The sequence below is a fragment of the Rutilus rutilus genome, assembly GCF_951802725.1.
Source record: "Rutilus rutilus genome assembly, chromosome: 24".
In the NCBI taxonomy this organism is placed as follows: Eukaryota; Metazoa; Chordata; class Actinopteri; order Cypriniformes; family Leuciscidae; genus Rutilus; species Rutilus rutilus.
In genome coordinates, this window is record NC_140228.1 from 30300518 (window position 1) to 30322320 (window position 21803).

The window sequence follows — 21803 nt, forward strand, 5'->3', positions numbered from 1 at the left end:
AAATCTTAAAGTTGTCTAACTCCTCCATAGGCTTCTAAGGAACCGAAACTTGCTGGCCCAAAAAATGTATTAAAGACATCGTTAATATAGTCCAAGTGACTCCAGTGGCTCAATCTTAAGTTTATAAAGCGACGAGAATACTTTTTGTGCGCAAAAACAAACAAAAATAACGACTTTATTCCACTATTTATTTCCTTCTCTCTCGACCTCTAGTTGGTTCGCGTAGTGTTTTTGCGCAGCGCGTCTGTGTTACACGTCACCACGTAGGCTCACTATTGGCCGACGCTTGTCATGTGTGATACGTGGTGACGTGCAACACAGACGCGCTACGCTTAAACACTACGCAAATAGACCCAAGGCGCAGAGAGAAGGAAATGAAAAGTGGAATAAAGTCGTTATTTTTGTTTGTTTTTGCGCACAAAAAGTATTCTCGTCGCTTTATAAACTTAAGATTGAGCCACTGGAGTCACTTGGACTATATTAACGATGTCTTTAATACATTTTTTGGGCCAGCAAGTTTCGGTTCCTTAGAAGCCTATGGAGGAGTTAGACAACTCTAAGATTTAATCAAAAATATCTTAATTTGTGTTCCGAAGATGACCGAAGGTCTTACGGGGTTGGAACAACATGAGGGTGAGTAATTACTGACAGAATTTTCATTTTTGGGTGAACTAACCCTTTAAGTAAAAGTACAGAAGAACTTGTTTTTAAAAGTACTTAAGTATCAAAAGTAAAAAGTAAATGTCAATGCATTGTTTTATTATTGTTGCATTGTTGTATGTAATACTTACAGTACCTTATTATGCCTCTTAATCTATGCCTGCCTGCCTACCCTCATATCAATATCAGATGTATTTCTAGAGCACAGTTCCAGTGGGATTGAATGTGAGATTAAATAAGTGCACTCAATAATGTCCACAATGGTTTCGGACACCCAAATGGCTGTTCCCTCAAAAATTGCCCTTTTAAAGTTTTTTAGCTTTTAGTATTATGTTAGCCTTACTGTTATCTATAAGCTAGTGTGCTCCAAAACAAAATTCACATTTAGAAGACCAAACCCAGAGCTGAAAATGAAAATGAGGTCGATGTCAGAATCCAACGTCAGATTGACATTTTTCTCCAACGTTGGACAGACATATTGTGGTTGAAAATGAAAACTGGGTTGATGTCAGAAACCAGCATCAGTTAGGGTCAAACCCACTTTCATTTCCAACCCAAATCATCCCCTGACTGACATTACTACTTTCCACTCAAGGACCATGACAGAACTGTAGTGGAGTAAAAAGTATGATATTTGTCTTTCAAATGTAGTGAAGTTAAAGTAAAAAGTTTCCAGAAAAAAATATACTCATGTCAAGTACAGATACTCAAATAGTGTACTTAAGTATAGTACTCAAGTAAATGCACTGTGTAAGTGTCCACCTCTGCTGATAGACATACTCATATTATGTGTGCGGTTTCTGATTCGCTGTCGTTTTTCGATTCAATGTTGCATTTTGATTCAACTGATTTTCTGAATGAATTGATTTGTTTTCTTTTCTGATTCGCTGTTGTCTTTTCTAATTAGTGATTTTCATTTGCACTTCAGGGTCACCGTATAAATATGACTAAACAAGAAGAGGTTCTGTTTTGAAGGGTCCTCGAGCTTTACGGACGCTGAGACGTGAGACGAGGGAGTTGCTTCTTACCGATGGACCTTGTGCTTCCAGAACCCCTGAGAGGTTGAAGACTCCTTCAGTGTCGTTGAGCATTAGCTGAGGGTGAGAAAGAGTTCAGTGTATTAACACCCAGCCCTGTCAGATGACAGTGTGACCTTTAGATAAGCGCAGGCATTAAAGTGCTCGCCTCATGCAGGCTGATGGCGGGTCCCGGGGGTCCGGGAGGCCCTGGAGGGCCAGGCAAGCTCACTCCGTCCCGGCCGCTCTCTCCCTGAAACACACACCTCCACCATTAGCATCAGACGCGGAGGCTCTGAGAGAGATACGGCACAAAGGAGAATTAGCTACAAACCTTCTGACCCGGATCACCTTTCGCTCCCCTTTCCCCCTGGAAAAAGAAAAAAAAGCTAATTAGAAACAAATTTTCTTTTTTTTTAAATAAAAAGGATATATAAGCTGATGGGAAAATAATGAATAGATTGCACAAATTTCTATAGCGTATTTTGTTTTGTAAATGTACTTGTAGCCCAGGGTGTCCTGGCGACCCGGGCTCTCCATCAGCTCCTCCGGCACCCGGCTCCCCCTAGTGGAGTGGAGGAGACATGATCACGCAACATTACAAGCTTTAAATGTTAAATCACATGTTAAATGAATGTCTGTGTGGCACTAACACGTATCAGAAGTCTTCTAATATTTATATAATATATAACAAAATATATATATGACGTAGTTCTCCTGCGCAGAACTTCTATGAATTTGTGATGCTAAATTAATGGCGTATCATGGGAGCAATTTATTGAGTGGAATCTTATTTCACTGATCAATTCCTGAATCCAACTTCTGCAGCTTTGTGTGTGATGTAATATAAAGCCATTATAAAGTGTGTTCTACTCTGAGTTACACTCAGAAGAAGGGGTTCAAAGCCGCTGATTCCACTGACCCTCACACATGTGTTGGAGAACACTGGAGGATAATGGGGAACACATGGCTGGGAACAGCAGGCTCCCTTTGGAAAGCGGGAATGGAAACAGTTGTGGAAGTGTGTGTATGAACGTGATGATGTTTTTGTGTGTGAGGAGAACAGACCTTCACTGAAACACCCGGAGGGCCGTCGGCTCCGTCCTTCCCCTAAAAGTGTAGAGTTGTGTTCATTTAATCAGAGTTGGAGGAATAAATCCAAGGTTTTGCACATCTGACTCTAATGAAGGGTTATAAGACAGATATGCATTCCCTAAATGTATAAGAACCCTGGGAATGATGGGTAATATCACATGGCAGATGCCATAACACAGTTTCCAAGAGTATTGACCGATCACGATTAGATTTAGTGCAGATCTGTGCATCTACCTGTGGTCCGGGCGGTCCGGGGATCCCGGGAAGACCCTGAGGGAGAGAACAGGCATGAGAATGAGCTGTTGTTCGGCTCAAACACACAGAAAACACTCTGAGAGTGTAAATGTACGTACGGGTGGTCCTCTGGGCAGCACAGGTCTGAAGCCACCGTTTCCATCCAGGCCTGAGCCCTCCAGATCCTGAATAAAACCAGCAGAAGTATGACCAAAAAACACTGTTTTATGACCAAAATATGAACCAATATGACCAAAAAACACTGCAACAGTTTTCAAACGGATCAATTCTAAGACTAAATCCACAGAAATCCACGTTCAACTGCAACGTTCATGTGTTCTCAGTTCTTCACACAAGATCTAATATCTGACACAAGGAACATGTGTGAACAAATACAAAGTTCTACTTCTTTAACAAAACATCCAGCGCTCACATGTAAACAAAGAATAAATAAATAAGTAATAACTTAATAAATAAATAAAAGAAAAAAAGATACATAATTTAAAAAAGAATAAAAAATAAATAAATATAAATAAATGAAATAAAATAAAGAAAGAATACATTAATGAATAAATAACTAAAATAATGAATGATTCATAAATAATAAAAGGATAAATACATAAAAGAATGAAAAATAAATAAGTTAAAAATAAAAAATAAATAATCAAGAAAAAAAAATAAGTAAAATAAAGAAAAAATAAGTAAAAACAAATAAATAAGTTTTAAAAAACAAATAAATAAATGAGTAAAACAAACAAATAAACAAATACATGCATGCATATTCTTAACCCTTCCCTTGATTAAGCAGCTAAATGTACAGACTCAGAAGGGCTGAAGGAAACACACCATCATGTCGAAGCTGAAGGGTCTTCCCGCTGGTCCGGGGGGTCCGGGGGGTCCCTCAGCTCCCTCAGGCCCTCGCTGTCCCGGGACCCCTGGATCTCCCTGAGGGACACACACACACACACACACACACACACACAGCAGCTCTGACGTCACACTCACTGGGCCAAACATCTTCCCCAACACTGCGGATCTGATCACGATCATCTAAAGGAAATTACCTTCGGTCCGATGATTCCAGGTAAACCTGCTTCACCCTGCCAAAAAGCACAAGATGTGTTCACAACCCCGTCTAGAAAGCAGCTTCCTCCACAGTTTGCAAAGGCACATGACGACATTTTTAGTTTAAACAGAAATGATCTGTGGAAGGTCATAATCGGACCACTCAAATGTTTATGCATAATAATCACAAAACTACATGTTCAAAGATACCTAGAGAGAATTACAGAAAATACAGAATTAAATAATGACTAAAATCAACAAACAGTGGTAAAGACAAATGCTAAAAAATGTAGGTTATAACTTTGCCATATTTACTAGAGTACAAAAAACATCTTACCGTTTGTCCTTTTTCTCCGTCTTTCCCAGGTTCACCGTCTCGTCCATTAGCTCCCTAAAGCGACAGAAATCAGCACATTAGGACCCCAAACACACACACACACACACACACTAAGAACAGATCTAACAGCAATCTGAAGAGTGTTTTCACACTTCTCAGATGCCGCTGTAATTTCTTCACTCATGCTGAACACTGTCATGATGATATGCCATCGCAGGGTTAACACAAGCTGTGGCTTGAAGCCGGAGACGGGAGTTAGTTGAAGTGTAAGGATAGGCCGCGTTTCAAAAGGCAGTTTCCCCCATCGTAACGGAAGCGTTCATGTTCCACGATTCGAGCTGAGCAGATCAAGATCAGTTCATATGCAGAAGAAATGAATATTAGTCCATCACGCTCCTGCAGATTCACAGCTGTACGGGCCAGTGTTCATCTGAAAACTTTATTGGATTAACACGCTATCTGATTTTCACCCAAGACAAAACATTTGGGAACAATTACATCAATCTGGAGGTCTGGATAACTGTGTAATGTCATGTTTCACAGAACTGTAATAACCCTGGAATGGCAATGCCAAAGCATCTGAAGGCCTTTCATTAAGTGATCAGTAAATCAACAGTATCTGTGTTCAAGAGCACTGTGATTTCATGATCTAAATGCTCTGATTTCATTCAAAACAATGTAATCTTCTCAAAATTACATTTCCATTATATATAGCATAGTAACACCCTGGCAACCATCCATCCAAAAACTCCTCAGGTTACCTGTGTAACTATCGTTCCCTGAGAAGGGATTCAGGAAGCGTGGCAAAGGGACACGGCGTCTCGTTCCCTTCTCAGGGAACCATGGTTACACGGGTAACCTGAGACGTTCCCTTTCGAGGGACCTCGCGCTGCGTCACTGACCACACTCTGGGGAACGATATGCCCATTCTGACGAAAAAGTCTGTCCTAGCGTGAAGCAATGAGGCACAGCTCAGGACATGAGTGCTTGTGACCCCGGGGTGGCCAGAAGGTCCAGGCAATAGAATCTAACAAAGGTGTGTGGCGAGGACCATCCTGCCGCATCCCATTCATCTTGGACCTCTCGTTCCGCCGACACTTGAGGAGGATGGAAGGCCTGAAGGACCACCGGCTGGGCCACATTAGTGGGTACCTAAGGTACATAACCCGGTCTTGGGTAAAGAATAGCCTTCACTCCTCCTGGAGCAACCGACAAGGCCTGTGATTCTCCTACTCTCTTCAGAGACGACACTGCCAGCAAAAATGTAATTTTCAAGGCTAGACACTTGTCTGATGCCGTGTCCAAAGGCTAGAAGGTTAACCCTTCTAACACCATGGTTAGATCCCATGCAGGTCTCCTAACCTGAGCCGGAGGCCTCATCCTCAGAGTACCACGGGGGAAACGTGTAATAAGATGATGTCTTCCCAACGAACTGCCATCCAGGGGGACATGGAAGTCAGTCACCGCCATCACATACACCTCAAGTGTAGAGGGGGAGTAGCTGGCAGAAAAACGACCCTGCAGAAACTCCAGCATTGGAGACACTGGGCAGTTAACTGGATCCAAATGGTGCTCTCTACACTATGAAGTTAATACCCTCCACTTCAAAGAATAAAGTTTCCTTGTGGAGGGAGCTCTAGAATTTAGGATGGTCTCTACTACCTCAGTAGAGAGACCGGCGTTCAGGAACTGATCCCTCTCAGGGGCCAGACCCATAATTTCCACATCTCCAGCCGGGGGTGTAATATCGCGCCCCGGCCTGTGTTAGGAGGTCCCTCCTGACGGGAATCTCCCACGGGGGGCCGTCCAGGAGGGCTAATAGGTCTGAAAACCAAACTAGTTCCGGCCAGCATGGGTCTACCAATAGGAGTTGATCCCCACCCTGGCGAACTCTATCTAGAATTCCCGGGAGCAGAGCGATCGGGGGAAGTGCATACAGCCGAACCCTCCTTTAGATCTAACGTGACAAACCAGTCCTCAGACTTGATTTGGCGCATGATAAGAGGGATCGTCAGCATCTTGAACACGTGTCATGGGATGACGTTGCATCAATAAAAATTTGGACTAAGTTGCACAAGTGCTTCAGGAGCGCTGACGCTGAAGGGATTCCCCAGAGTGTCCTCAGTGACGCAGCGCGAGTTCCCTCGAAAGGAAACTACTTTTTCCTGATCTGGATAATGAAGTCTAGTGCTTTGCTAAAAACTATAGCATGGAAAAGTTGGATAAAAGCCCCTTATACAGTCAGAACTAGTTTTCTGCATCATGACAAACGCATTTTCACATGACACTTCCTCACATAAACACTTCATTGTGAGGTGATTCTCTGTTCAGAAGGGTGAGTGTGATGAAAGCAAAAGCGTTTGGGTGTGTGTTGAGATTTATGTGTGTATGGAACATGATGGGAGGAAATAACTGCCTTTCTGGCCCATGGTTTGAGTTTACCATCTGGGACCAAGAGCTCTACCTCAGCTGAGACCGGCTCAAATCCAGACCCAAACTCAGATCCAGACCCAAACTCAGATCCAAACCCAAACTCAGATCCAGACCCAAACTCAGATCCAGACCCAAACTCAGATCCAGACCCAAACTCAGATCCAGACCCAAACTCAGGTCCAGACCCAAACTCAGATCCAGACCCAAACTCAGATCCAGACCCAAACTCAGATCCAGACCCAAACTCAGATCCAGACCCAAACTCAGATCCAGACCCAAACTCAGATCCAGACCCAAACTCAGATCCAGACCCAAACTTAGATCCAGACCCAAACTCAGATCCAGACCCAAACTCAGATCCAAACCCAAACTCAGATCCAGACCCAAACTCAGATCCAGACCCAAACTCAGATCCAGACCCACTAACCCAGTCCTCAATCACCTGTAACATAGGGCGCACGTGTTGGCCTTGAAATAATAGATTGATCTAGTGAATCAAGACTTTTAACACATGCTGAGAGAACAACAGTTATTTGAAATAGAATCTTTTGTAACATTATAAAAGTCTTTGCTGTCACTTTTGATCAATTTAATGCATCCTTGATGAAAAAAATAATGATTTTTTTTTTTTTTTTTTTTTTTACGAAAATAGTGTATATTCATAAGATACCCTTTAAGACTCAAAATTTTAATTTCTTTTATGGCTTCAGAAGTCTTAGACTACAAAAATAATGTATACAGACTACTTTTAGGTGGATTTTTTGTGTCATTTTTAGACAGTGTCTGCCTTCATTACTGCACAGGAAAAATAAAATCAAACTGTTTATTCGTGAGGCGTGTGGACGAGTAAATAATAATAGAACATTCATGTTATAGTGAACTTTGGTTTGTTTAAATCCCATTGGTTGTTATTTCTGTGATGCAGTGTAGTTCAAGATCCTTTACTCACCGGTAGTCCCGTTTTACCCGTCTCCCCATCTTTCCCAGGAGCCCCGGGGGGCCCGACTGGCCCTGGATGAGCTCCGACAGAAGGACCAGGAGGACCAGGAGGACCCGGAGGCCCTGGAGGACCCTGGTGGGAATCCAGCAAAGCAAGGATATTAATCTAATTTGCTGTCTTGCAATTCATATCTAACACATTTATATAATGACTACCTCATGTTTCATTCTGTTCAGTGTTAAATCATTTTATGTCGTCATTTTAAACGTTGACTTATAGCTGTTCATTCCGCATGGAATCCATCTCCTTTGATTATTTCAACCCAGGAATCAAGAGGTCACATCAGCAAAGACAACTTCATTATAACAGGACTATAACTCACCCGTATCACCTCTGTGTCACTGTCCAAGTCCACGTAACTGGAGCCCGAGCCGTCAGTGCCGTCCTGCACGAGAGAAAGCCTCAGTGAGCTTAAGCTGTTATAGAGTTATTCAGTGATATACATAATTATATAAACGTGTACATAATCATGCACATACTGGATACTTAAACGCCCCTGGACGTCCTGGCGGCCCCGGAGGTCCTGGAGGCCCTGTGATGCCCACACCTGGATCGCCCTAGTGAACAAGCAATGAGTGGAAACAGGGGAGAGTTTGCTGTGATTGGTCTAAAATCATCAGGTCAGCAGTCAAAAGTGTTCAACAGAGTTTCAGCGAAACTTTATTCCTCCAATTCGGAATTTATATAAGTGTTTTGAGAATGAAATTTCAAATTCAGCTACTCAAGGCGATTATTTAAAAAAATAAGTTGAACGGATGGCTTTAACACATGAATATTCCATCAGTGAACAACCTCATAGCTCGATAAATAAGGCTGTCTTTTAAGATTTATACATTATCATGGAGAAAATCAATGGAGTTTGTACTTGTGGCACTTATAGGTTTGTTAAGCAAACGTGTGTCGTACCTTGTCACCTTTGGGACCCGGATCTCCATGAAGGCCCGGGAATCCCGGAGGTCCAACCTCTCCCTGCATGTGATGGAAAAGGAACAGAACAAAGTTCAAATTCATTCATGTTGGTTTCGTTCAAAGGAACAGCATCAGCCGCTCGCTCAGATCTAACAGAAGGAAGGTGAGGTCACGACCCCTGGACGGAGGCTTAAAAAAAACCTCACAGTCTACAGTGTGCAAGTTAAGTCAGTATACAAATACATTTTATGTGCCACTTCAATTCAGTATGAAATGATAAAGTGCCACATAAAAGGTTTGATGCTGAAAAGTTACTCTCACACAAAAAACTTCAATCTTACTGACCCCAAACTTTTGTGTGGTGGAGTATATCGATAATAAATGCTTGTTATTCCTTTTCCATTTTTGACATCTAATTGTTTTGTAATTCACAACTCTATGGTAGGTATCCGATCAGAAGATACTTACAGCGGCTCCGTCTTTCCCTGGATGTCCCTGAAAGACAAAAACAGCTTTAATACAGCATTCATCTCCATTCTCCAGTGTGTTCAGCTCATGAAGAATATGAAGCGTTATATGGAATCGGGAAGAAGTGTGTGATTGTGTGTGTGACAGACTGAACATCTGCTTATGACGGACATTTGTGGCTTTAAGCACCGGATCTACAAAGCTTCAACATACTGTAATGCCATCAAACTACTCTTTCATGACCAATGCCTGCTAAAACACAACTATAACAGGTTTGCTACACTACACAGCCCATCTTGGGCAGTAAAGATTTAAAGCAGACGTTTGTGTACAAGCCTCGTATCCATCCACTTCAGGGCACCGAGGTGTCAGCGTTCCCCAACGATCCTTCGAGGAGGGTCGTAAAGCAGTCAGTTCGGTTGTTCCCTGCCGGTTCGCCGTTACAGGGCACCGAAGTGGCTGTTCGACCAATTCCGAGGCCAGACTCGAGAGACTGGTCCCCTTAGTAGATTGTCTGGCAGCGTGGAAGCTACTGCCAAATATATCTTATTGGGTCCTGCTTACTATAGAAATGGGTTACAGAATTTAGTTCAGTTCTCGTCCGCCCAGATTTCTGGGGGTCCTCCCTACGGTGGTGGACCCCGAGCAGGCACTGGTTATGGAGCCTCTACGAAAGAGGGCTATAGAAAGGGTCCCTTCTCCTAGCAGGGAGTCAGGGTTATACAGCCGTTACTTCATTGTTCCAAAGAAGGATGGAGGGTTGCGTCCTATTCTAGACTTGCGCCAACTAAACCGCAGGGTTCAGAAACTCAAGTTCGTGCTCTTCCCTATGGTCTAGGTTTATCACCCCGCACTTTCACGAAATGCTCTACTGAGACTCCAGGGCATTTGCGTGTTGAATTATATGGACGACTGGTTGATTTTTGCTCAATCCGAGCAGATGGCAGTTCGGCATCGAGATGTCGTTCTGTTTCACATATTAAAGTTGGGGTTGAGGCTCAACTTGGGACAATAGGTCACTCCTGAACGGAATCTCCATCGGAGAGCCGTCTAGAAGGGACAGCAGGTCTGAGAATCAAACTCAGGCCGGCCAGTATGGGACTACTAATAAAAGACGGGTCCCTTCCCAGGGCTCAGAACCCAGGGGTTTTCTCCGAGGGGAAATCCGTTTCGCACGATCAAGGTCACGCGGTTTCCTTGCCCAAGGCACAGTGCTGGAGGCCTTTTGTCATCGCGTAACGCTAACAACGGATACTTCCCTCACAGGTTGGGGGCCGATCATGAGTGGTCGCTCTGCAAAAGGTCTGTGGCAAGACCATTTACTTTCTTGGCACGTAAATCGGTTAGAAATGATGGCGGTGTTTCGAACTCTCAAACACTTCCTTCCAGACCTGAGGGGCCATCATGTGCTTGTCCGCACGGACCACACATCGGTGGTCTCCTACATCATCCATCAGGAGGGTCTGAGGTCATGTCACCTATGCGAACTGGCTCATCAGATCCTACTATGGGCCCAGGGGGAATTACTGTCTCTCAGGGAAGTATATATCCTGGGGCATCAAAACCAGGAAGTAGATATTTTCGGTCAAGCATAAGTCGACCTATTTGCATCTTCAGAGACAACTCACTGTCCAATGTGGTTCTCGCTCACGCATCCAGCTCCCCTGGGGGAGGCTCTACCTGTACGCCTTTCCTCCGATATCTCTGCTACCTCTGCAGGGTTTTCTGTTAGAACGGTGTCGTGTTAGCGGCCCCTAAGTTAATAACTAATGATCTTCGCAACGGAAGTGAATCAATCAAAACTAACTTCAGCTGGACAATAACTTTATTCTAGAGCTGCTGTAAAGCCCAAACAATCTCTGTTACTTTAATTTCCTATTATCACTGTAAAGCTGCTTTAAAACTATCTATATTGTTAAAAGCGCTATATAAATGAAGGTGACTTGACTTGACTCTGGAGAGACCTGGTGTCCCTTCTAGACGGCTCTCTGATGGAGATTCTGATCAGGAGGGACTTATTGTCCCAAGCAGGGGGCATGATTCATCACCCTCGCCCCGGAGTTGTGGAAACTGTGGTCATAGAATCGGGTCTCTCGACTGAGGTCGCTGAGATCATACTCCCTCCATGAGAAGACTGTATGCACTGAAGTGGAGACTGTTCTCTTCTTGGTGTGTAGAACGCCACTGAATCCAGTTAACTGCCCTGTTGGTTCAGTACTTGATTATTTGCAAGAATGTTTCTCTGCAGGATTATCCCCTTCCACCTTCCACCTTAAAGGTGTATGTGGCGGCTATATCTGCTTACCACACTCCTCTGGGTGGTGCATCATTGGGGAGAGATCTTCTCATTACTCGTTTTCTTCGTGGCACTCTGAGGCTGCACACTAGAGCACCGGCTTGGGATTTGGCCTTTGTACTTGAAGGCCTGGCTTTGGCTCCCTTCGAGCCTATTGAAGTGGGTTCAGAAAAGTTCCTTACACTGAAAACTTTATTTCTCCTTGTTATTTCTTCCATCAAGAGAATTGGAGACTTGCAAGCCTTGTCGGTTGCTCCTTCACGCCTGGAATTTGCATCTGGTTTGGTGAAAGCCTTCCTTCTCCCTAGGCCGGGTTATGTTCGTAAGGTCCCTACTAATGTTGCGGGTCCCATTATGCTGCAGGCCTTCTGTCCTCAACCTTTCTTATCATCAGATCAGGAGAAACTTAATCTGCTATGCCCTGTTAGGGCTTTCTTAATGTGCACAATACTTTCACACAGACATGCATTGGTTATTATGGCGTTGTGGGTATAGTGTTCCCACAGCTTCTCGACGCAGCGTCTCATTCCCTCTTCAGGGAACCAGGGTTACATACGTAACCTGAGATGTTTTACATTGTAATAATATTTCACTGTATTTTTGATCAAATAAATGCAGTTTTGGTGAGCAGAAGTGACTCTTTCAGAAACAAATCTTACCGACCCCAAACTTTTGAATGATATTGTAGATATAAGAGATAATTTTGTTCTCAAGTAAAGTTAGTTAAGATGAGCGTTTTTGTATTTTCCAGGGTCACTCACCGTCTGTCCGTCGGCTCCTGGAGCTCCTGCCGGCCCTTGAGGGCCCCGGGGCCCTGGTTCTCCCGATCCCACAGGTGATCCAGGTGCTCCAGGCGCTCCGGGTGGACCTCGATCTCCTTTCTCTCCTTTCTGCATGGTGATGACCTGTGAAACACTCAGCGGTTATTATCAGAGAGAAAGAGAGGAAGACAAGAGAATAACTCTGTCACTCACATTTCTGTCCTGAGAGGCTCCCTCCGATCTGATGGGCTCTGAAAACACAAACAGATATCTTGAAAAAATAAAATATAATAAATACAGCTGTGATTTTGCAATAGTAGCATATAAAAAATCTGCATAAACAAATCAAATGATCTGCGGCCTCTGTGAATGCTTGTGATGTAAACTAAAAATATGGTCTGGTGAATAACACAGAATTGCTCAAATATGGGTGAACAATTAGATAAGTTGTGACTGTTGTGGATAAAAAAAAAATACATGAAAGAAACGGAACACTGAAAATGAGATGAAAATGTCTTGAAAAGCTTGAGTTCACCTTTGGGAGTGTTAATAATCATGTGGTCTCCAGAGCTTTCTGTCCAGTCTTCATCATCCGTGTGTGTGTGGAGCGAGGGAGGATCAGTAGGTGGCGCTCTCACCGGCTCAACCTCAAACAACAGCAAACACAGTCTCACAATCACAGCAGTGAACCAGTCCATCACACACACAGTTAAAAACCCTGTGGAATCAAGATCTTGTGGCTTTTAAAGATAAATAGTAGCATATCTAAATGATATCATGAAAAAGTAATACAATAAATAAATAAAAATAAACAATTTCTCCTCTGAAGGATATCATGTGAGTTTTGACCCAATAAAAAGTTCTTATGAATTGGAATGTTTTTAGCAACAGTTGTCCAGTGGTTCTGCTGTACGTACACTAACACAGCTTTGAGCTTTCTGCTGTGATCAAAAAGGGTCAATCAATGCGTAATAATCATCCCATTCCCCACAGCTTCTGTGATAGTGTTTGGATGAATTTGTCTCCCCCTGCTGGACAGAGAGTGTGTGTGTGTGTGTGTGTGTGTGTGTGTGTGTGTATGTGTGTGTGTGTGTGTGTGTGTGTGTGTGTGTGTGTGTGTGTGTGTGTGTGTGTGTGTGTGGGTTAGGGAATAGTTTGTACAGTATAAAAACCATTATGCCTATGGAGAGTCCCCACAAAGATAGCGAACTAGACGTGTGTGTGTGTGTGTGTGTGTGTGTGTGTGTGTGTGAGAGAACGAGAGAGAGAGAGTGAGTGAGTGAGTGTGTTTGTGTGTGTGAGTGATGCCAGCAGAACTGCAATAGCTTTGAAGGACGTGGGAAATCAGGCCTGTCCTCTTAAAACATTATACTTTGAAATAAAAGAGAACTGGATTTGACTTCAAGGAAATCCATCAAACGCTGCTGTCACTCACCATGGTATATTCTCTCTCTTCATGCACTTTCTTCACTTCGTCGCCAGTCTCTGTGTCGTCGTAGATCTCATAACCGCTTCCGTAACCTGACGCCTGAAAGAGCATTGAGACGCAGTTTAAAAGTGATTCATTTCAGGATTCCAAGTCCGTGATTAAAGACAGCTTTCCAGCAGTTAAACACACATCCGCAGTGTTCAGCTTCAGCCACAGGGCGGCGCTGTCACTCCACTGAAAACTCACAGCGTGACATCATCACACACTCCCTGACACTTCTACTGCACAGGATAAAGGGGTTTGGGTTTGGAAAAGCTTTTGAAGCTTTAGAGACACACAGTCCAAACCATTTAAATCAAACTATTTAAAGTGTTAGATTAACCCTTCTCTAACATATAATTAATCTAGCATAAAAGATCGGTACAGCAGTTTTGAACAAATCAAATGTCTGTAACCTTCCTATATTTTGATCCAACCCACCATAACAATAATAATTAAAATGAAACGTTTTTCTTTTCTGCTCACCAAAGCTGCATTTATTTGATCAAAAATACAGTAAAAACAGTGAAATATTATTCCAGTGTAAATCATCTGTTCTCTATGTGAATATACAGTAAAGTGTAATTTATTCCTGTGATCAAAGCTGATGTTCAGCATCATTACTCCAGTCTTCAGTGTCACATGATCCTTCACAAATCACTCTAATATGATGATTTGATGATCAAGAAACATTTATGATTATGATCAGTGTGTAAAACAGTTGTGCTGCTTCAGATTTCTGTGGAAACCGTAATATATTTTATTTTTCAGGATTCTATTTGATAGATAGAAAGTTCAAAAGAACAGCATTTATTTGAAATATAATCTTTTATAACATTATAAATGACTTTACTGTCACTTTTCATCAATTTAATACGTCCTTGATGAATTTTTTTTTATTTACTCACCCTAAACTTTTCATTATATTTTATAATTCTGGTCAAATCTGTTGAAATGATATTCAATTCATTGAAGTAAAAATATTTCGCTGCATCTCATTTTACATTTAACTCGTTTAAAACAAATGTGACATTCCCTAAAATAGTGACACCCAGGAAGTGATTCATTTAGATTTTCATTTTGTGTTCTGTATTGATATTGATACAATTGTGTTACCCAAGTTATTATAAAAAAGGCCTCATTTTGTGCCACATTCACATATTATATTTGACATATTGATGGAAAGACGACACAAGACTCACGTAAGGCTCGTCCTCCTCACACTGCTCGTTCGGTGCCGTGGGATCGGCCGTCAGAACCAGCTGCTGGATCGAGCCCTGGAGAGAGAGGGAGGGAGGGAGGAGAGAGAGAGAGAGAGAGAGAGAGAGAGAGAGAGAGATAGATAGAGATAGAGGGAGGGAGGGAGGGCGAGAGAGAGAGAGAGAGAGGGATAGAGAGAGAGAGAGAGAGAGAGAGAGAGAGATAGAGGGAGGGAGGGAGGGAGAGAGAGAGAGAGAGAGAGAGAGGAGAGAGAGAGAGAGAGAGAGAGAGAGAGAGAGAGAGAGAGAGAGAGAGAGAGAGGGAGGGAGGGAGGAGAGAGAGAGAGAGAGAGAGAGAGAGAGAGAGAGAGAGAGAGAGAGAGAGAGGGAGAGAGAGAGGTCATGAACGCATTTCTCTCAGAGTTTAATCAGCCTGAAACTGATTATGAAATGAATGTGGAAACTCAGCCACCGCAGCTGTAAATCACAGTACATACACACAGATCCACACAACATACATAAACACAACACCAGAACTTCAGCACTGTTCACAATCTCAACAGTACAAGTTTCATTGATCTGAGCGGCCATCGTCAGTCCTGCTGTAAAAGCTCATGTTTTCTCAAAGATCTAACGAGCTGAAGTCCTGATTAGCAGAGACGAGGTTGGCAAGCTTCATGTGCAACACATCCAGAGGACAAGCACCTGTTTCCCATCCGCTACAGCAGAAAGTGTGGGAAAGAAAGAAAGAAAGAAAGAAAGAAAGAAAAGAACTTTGGGGAAAACCTGTAAAACTAGTCCAATCTTGATTGGCGTTGAGTCATGACATTACATGTGACGGCGTATGCAGAAGCTACAAAGGGACGCCGGCACACAACAGAGTTAGCTTCTAATAGGTCGAAGCAAGTTGTTCTCAGGCACTCAGGAGGTGTGGCAAAGGGACGCAGTGTCTCGTTCCCTTCTCAGGGAATAAGGGATACAGTCGTAACCCGAGACGTTCCCTTTGGAGGGAACATGCGCCGCCTCAAAGACGACACTTTGGGGAACGAAATACCCACTGTGCCACACTGACTAGTGCCTGTCCTGGTGTGAAGCTTGTCAGGCACAACTCAGGACGAGAGGACTCGAGAGTCCGGCGTGGAGGGCAGATCCAGGCTGTAGTGTCTGATGGGCCCAGCCGGCGGCATCACAGACCTCTTAGAGGGAAACTCCTGATAGCAGGGCTTTAGAGGACGCCACTCCTCTAGTTGAGTGGGCTCTTATCAGAAGAGGCGAGGGAAAACTGTGTGCCACATATGCTGAAGAGATAGCCTCCACAATCTCCCTGCTAATTGTCTGCTTTGAGTGACCTAAAACACACCTATAGCTGGTCCGGCTTCCGCCAACTAGAGGAGCTCGTACATAGGCACCTTGGGCACGTAGCCTGGCCTACGGTGGAGAATGGCTTTGACCCTCCCAGGAGCAAACAGGGAGAAACAGAGAGAGCCTGAAGGTCCCCAACTCTCTTGAGGGATGCAATAGCCAGCAGGAAAGCCATCTTAAGAGTAAGAAACTTCTCAGACACTTCGAAAATGGCCTCATCCTCTGAGCGCCATGAAGGAAACAAATAATCAATTGGTGTCTCCCCAAGGGTCCACCACCTAAAGGAGGATGGAAAATAAAAGGCTATGGCATTAAAGACTATGGCCACCACGTCAACCTTAAGTGTCGATGGAGAAAGACCCCCAAAAAAACGTCCTCCAGCACTGAAGTCACTGGGCGAATAACTGGGTCCAACTGGCGTTCTCTGCACCATAAAGCGATTACCTTCCACTTTAAGATGTACAGTTTCCACGTGGAGGGAGCCCTAAGGTTTAGGATGGTTAAAAAACAACCTTAGTTGCTGGTCCTCAGAGCTGGTCCCCCTCAGGGAACAGACCCAAAGCTTCCACAGCACCGGGGGGAGGTGTATTAAGCCTCTGTCTTGAGAGACTAGGTCCCTCCTGATGGGAATCTCCCATGGAGGGCCTGCTAGGAGCACTATGATGTCTGAGAACTCTGGCCAGCCAGAATGAGGCTTCCAGGAGAGTAGACTGACCCCATCCCTGCGGACCCTCTCTAGAACTGCAGAGAACAGCTCAGCCCCAGCCTCGACAGGAGGACTGCTCCCAAAATTAAGTCCCTAGGAATGTTCAAGCGACTTGTCCTGGGATCACAGAAGGACCTGATTGGCCAGTCTGCACAGAGAGCGCAATCTCACACCGATTTATTGTCTGTTCACACTAGAACATGATGGCACTTTCTGAGCCTCAACACTCTTTTGTGTGTTTTTACAGTGATGGCTTGGCCAAGTTTGATGTTGGTGACTGTGGCCAAGATGGTCTCGATACGAGCAGGAGACAATTGTGCCCGAATCGTAGTCGAGTCCCACACTACACCCAGGAACGTAGTTCTCAGCTAGGGAAATAGTGAACTTTTCTTGACATTGAGTCTCAATCCCAAACACCTTATAAGGTGAAGGCAAGGCAAGGCAAGTTTATTTATACTGTATAGCACATTTCATACACTATGGCAATTCACAGTGCTTTACAGAAATTAATTAAAATAATCACAAATTAAAAGCAAGGAAAATTAAAACAGTTATAAAAGAAATTAAAAGAGATATATGATATAGTTATAAAATGAATTACAAAAGTAAAAAGATAATACATAGATAAACTTCTCATCTGGCAAAACACCGGTGTATCATATTTTTCACAAGTGAAGAACGACATGCCGAACTGCCGAACTCAATGCCGAACTCCCATCTCTTCCGACTGGGCCAGTATGAGACATTCGTCGACGTAATTAAGTATATGAATGTCCTGGAGTCTCAACAGAGCCAGTGATGCATCCATACATTTCGTTAATGTGCAGGGAGATAAACCTAGGCTGAACGGAAGAACCGATGCACTTTTCCCCTGAAAGGGAACCTCAGGAATTCCCTGTATTGAGGAAGGATGGATATGTGGAAATAAGCATCCTTTAGATCTATCGTGGCAAACCAGTCCTCGGACTTGATTTGACTCACGATAATCGGAATAGTTCACATCTTGAACACGAATCTCCTCAGTAAACGATTCAATCTCCTGAGCTCTATAATGCCTTCCTTCTTCTGAAATATGAAGTGCTGGCTGTAGAGCACGGCTTCCCTCTCTCAAGGAGGAATACATTCTATGGCCTTCTTCACTAAGAGGGACTGAACCTCCAGCTCCATCACCTGACCCTGCTCGGGGTTGTCGATAGTCCACACCACCTCACTGAGTTTCAGTGGACAGTACTGTAAGTTCAGACACAAATGTCTCTCCGTAGCAGAGGAGAGACAGGAGAGACAGGTCTGCAGCACGACGAAGCTCTCTAATATCATCAGGCCGACCTCCTCGCTCTCGTCTAGATCTTTAAGGAGGTCGGCCTGGTATGTCTGCATGATACCCATCATACGCAGGCACGCACCAGCTCGACCCGCCACCATATATGCCTTGCCCAACGCAGATGTTGTGCGACAGGGTTTGGTGGGCAGCGTTGAGGGATGATGCATGAGAGATATGATGCTAACGTCTCCTCAACCCGCGGCATCACCCCATAGCCATTTTCTTTTAAACCCATGATGGCTGGAATTGTATAATGCAGGTCTAGACAACCTAGATGAGAATTACTTTTCCACGGTCTCAACACCTCAGAGTGGCAATAGGGAATGAAAGGCAGAGCCCGACGTGAAGGCTGTGATCTAGATTGCAGGAAACGCTCATCAAGCTTGCTTCTCTTTGCACCTCATTTGCTCATAAGCGGGGAAAGAGGTGGCGAGTCCTAGATTTTCCCCACCTCGATCCTTAGAACATCTAACTCCTCAGAGCTGGATAATTCTAACATTGGGTTTCTGTATCCTGAGTGAGAACAATAGATCTGACTGGTGAGGTCCGAGAAAGGCCTGTAACGACTCCTCAGCCAGCTCTTCTGCGATCCCCATGACCATGAGCGCTGCACGGCCTCGGAATTTACATTCTAGCCCATGAGGTCTATAGGAAATAAGTTGGTGCTATAATCAATGAATTTATATTTTTACTTGTGCACCATTCTTGCGAAATTGACAGAAATAACAAACACTAAACAAAACTTACATAGAAAAAAAATAAGTAGGCTATTGATATTATAGTACATCATGCAAACTATTTCTTTGTAGATGTTTGAAAATAAAATGTTTAATAAAATGTCTAATTAAAATGACTTTTACTACCAATGTTACTTAAAGCACAGAGAAATCAAGATGTTTCCAGCAGCTCATTCTCTCGCTCGTCCACGAGTCCTGGTCATTCAGACGGACTCAGCGAACCCTAACGACTCCTGAGACGATTCAGACCCCTCATCACCTCTGATGTCTGCTTACATAGAAAGTGAGTCACTGAAAGTCACTTTTCAGTTTCAGACTCAGTCCCGATGAAACAGGAGAACCAAATGAGACAGAGCAAACGTTCCCATGATTATCTCCATAAAGCAGGAGAAACCCATTCCAGAGATAAGAAGGAACACACTCCATCATTGTGACAGCAAGGAGTTGTGAAATCCACAGGGTTAAACAGTTTAATCTACTCACAACTTTTTTGGGAAAACCTGTAATTGTCTCTAAAAAGTTAATCTCAAGTAGTCTTCTCAAAGAGTGAACTTAATCTAGTTAACTAATACATCTAACCCAGATCTGCTCAGATTAAAATATTTTCACTTAATAATTTCAATACAATTTTCTCAAACATACTTTCAATTTTCTTTAATTTTGTGAACATATAGGCTAATAAAAAACTATAGTTTAAATGATTGGACGGTGTATTTATAGTGTTGCTTGAAACTGCAGTTTTACAGACGGACTGCAGCTGTGAACGCCAACGCTCTCAAAGACTCGTTTATTCAGACAGAAGAACAGCCTGCATGTGTTGACTCAGCAAATCACATCTTCCGGCCACACACACACTCACACACACACTCATCCGACCCCTAAACCTACCCACACACACACACACACACACACACACACACACACACACACACACACACACACACACACACACACACTCACCCGACCCCTAAACCTACCCAACACACACACAGACACACACACACACTCACACACACACACACACACACACACACACACACTTACACAAACACAAACACACACACACACACACACACACTCACCCGACCCCTAAACCTACCCAACACACACACAGACACACACACACACTCACACACACACACACACACACACACACACACACACTTACACACACACACACACACACACACTCACCCGACCCCTAAACCTACCCAACACACACACAGACACACACACACACTCACACACACACACACACACACACACACACACACTTACACAAACACAAACACACACACACACACACACACACTCACCCGACCCCTAAACCTACCCAACACACACACACACACACACACACACACACACACACACACACACACACACACACACACACACACACACACACTCACACACACACCTACACAAACACAAACACACACACACTCACCCGACCCCTAAACCTACCCAACACACACACACACACACACACACACACACACACACACACACACTGTCACACACACACACACACACACATTCACACACACAGACGGGTGGAGGCTTTGAGCGGATCTGCTTGTTTGTGTCTCTGTTGCTGGTGTATTTCAGTATAAACTGTACAGCTCTCTGATCTGTTGACAAATCTGCCAGAAACTGCCTCTAAACAAAAGCTGGTTTCCTTCCATTCAGAAGAAAAGCATCAAAGTCGCTCGTCCGGGGGGAAACACTGACAGGATGTTATCGCAAAGCAAAACACTACAAACCTGGACAGAAATTCTGCACAAATACTCATGATTTTTCAAATAAATGTGTCCTTGTCAGACGTGATGCTCTAAAGATGCACAATAACACTTCATTTGGATGTTCTCCTTTAGATGTTCTGTTGACTATAAGTAACTTTGCAACTACGTACATGTGGACTAACTAGTGCCCTGTTAGGTTAGGGTTGCAATTAGTACAAAAGATGACATGTAGTTGTAAAGTCACTCAGAGTTAGTAGAATGACTGTTGGGGAGCATCAAAATAAACTGAAACCAGATGCACTTAAAGTAGAAATGTTTGCAGTGAAAGGTTAATAGTGCATGGATGTATGGAGCACAGCTCACACTGAAGGCACTCTCTGTTGTTCAAGGCAGGGAATTTGTGTGAAATCTGCATTGGGAAATGAGTGGATACACTAAAATCTCTGTTGGGAAATCGTATCAGAGTATGATAAATGTTTCCGCACCTGTAAGCAATGCTAAGACCTCTTCCATGTGGATCTGAATATTTGGCCGAACAGACCCTGGCCTGGACAGGTCGGACACCTTTAGAATATAATTAAATACGGCACTAAACTGACTAAGGCCTAATTGCCAAGAACAAGGAACAGAAGATTCTGTAGCCCCGCCCACAGAGGACTCTCATTGGTCTAAAGGCCCGCCCACAGAGGACTCTCATTGGTCTAAAGTGAAACAAAATGTACTGGAAACAATGCATTGCAATGTGTGTGTGTTGAGCCAAACGTGTGTGTGTGTGTGTGTGTTCAGCCAAACGTGTGTGTGTGTGTGTGTGTGTGTGTGTTCAGCCAAACGTGTGTGTGTGTGTTCAGCCAAACGTGTGTGTGTGTGTGTGTGTGTGTTCAGCCAAACGTGTGTGTGTGTGTTCAGCCAAACGTGTGTGTGTGTGTTCAGCCAAACGTGTGTGTGTGTGTGTGTGTTCAGCCAAACGTGTGTGTGTGCTGAACAAGCGCAC

At 43.8% G+C, this 21803-nt stretch overlaps 1 protein-coding gene across 1 annotated transcript in view; it reads right to left on the minus strand.

Annotated features, from left to right (window-relative positions):
* The window catches only part of col15a1a (collagen, type XV, alpha 1a), a 96263-nt gene that overhangs the window by 30602 nt on the left and 43858 nt on the right, over positions 1–21803 (minus strand). The window contains exons 4-23 of the mRNA XM_084399453.1: positions 14945–15019; positions 13710–13802; positions 12810–12921; positions 12488–12525; positions 12275–12418; positions 9218–9244; positions 8747–8809; positions 8320–8397; positions 8163–8225; positions 7790–7912; positions 4408–4461; positions 4070–4105; positions 3852–3950; positions 3125–3190; positions 3006–3041; positions 2745–2786; positions 2179–2241; positions 2011–2046; positions 1846–1929; positions 1689–1754 (exon numbers count right to left, since the gene is read on the minus strand). Coding sequence (XP_084255579.1) covers positions 1689–1754; positions 1846–1929; positions 2011–2046; positions 2179–2241; positions 2745–2786; positions 3006–3041; positions 3125–3190; positions 3852–3950; positions 4070–4105; positions 4408–4461; positions 7790–7912; positions 8163–8225; positions 8320–8397; positions 8747–8809; positions 9218–9244; positions 12275–12418; positions 12488–12525; positions 12810–12921; positions 13710–13802; positions 14945–15019 — 1398 coding nt within the window. The remainder of the gene's footprint in view (positions 1–1688; positions 1755–1845; positions 1930–2010; positions 2047–2178; positions 2242–2744; positions 2787–3005; positions 3042–3124; positions 3191–3851; positions 3951–4069; positions 4106–4407; positions 4462–7789; positions 7913–8162; positions 8226–8319; positions 8398–8746; positions 8810–9217; positions 9245–12274; positions 12419–12487; positions 12526–12809; positions 12922–13709; positions 13803–14944; positions 15020–21803) is intronic.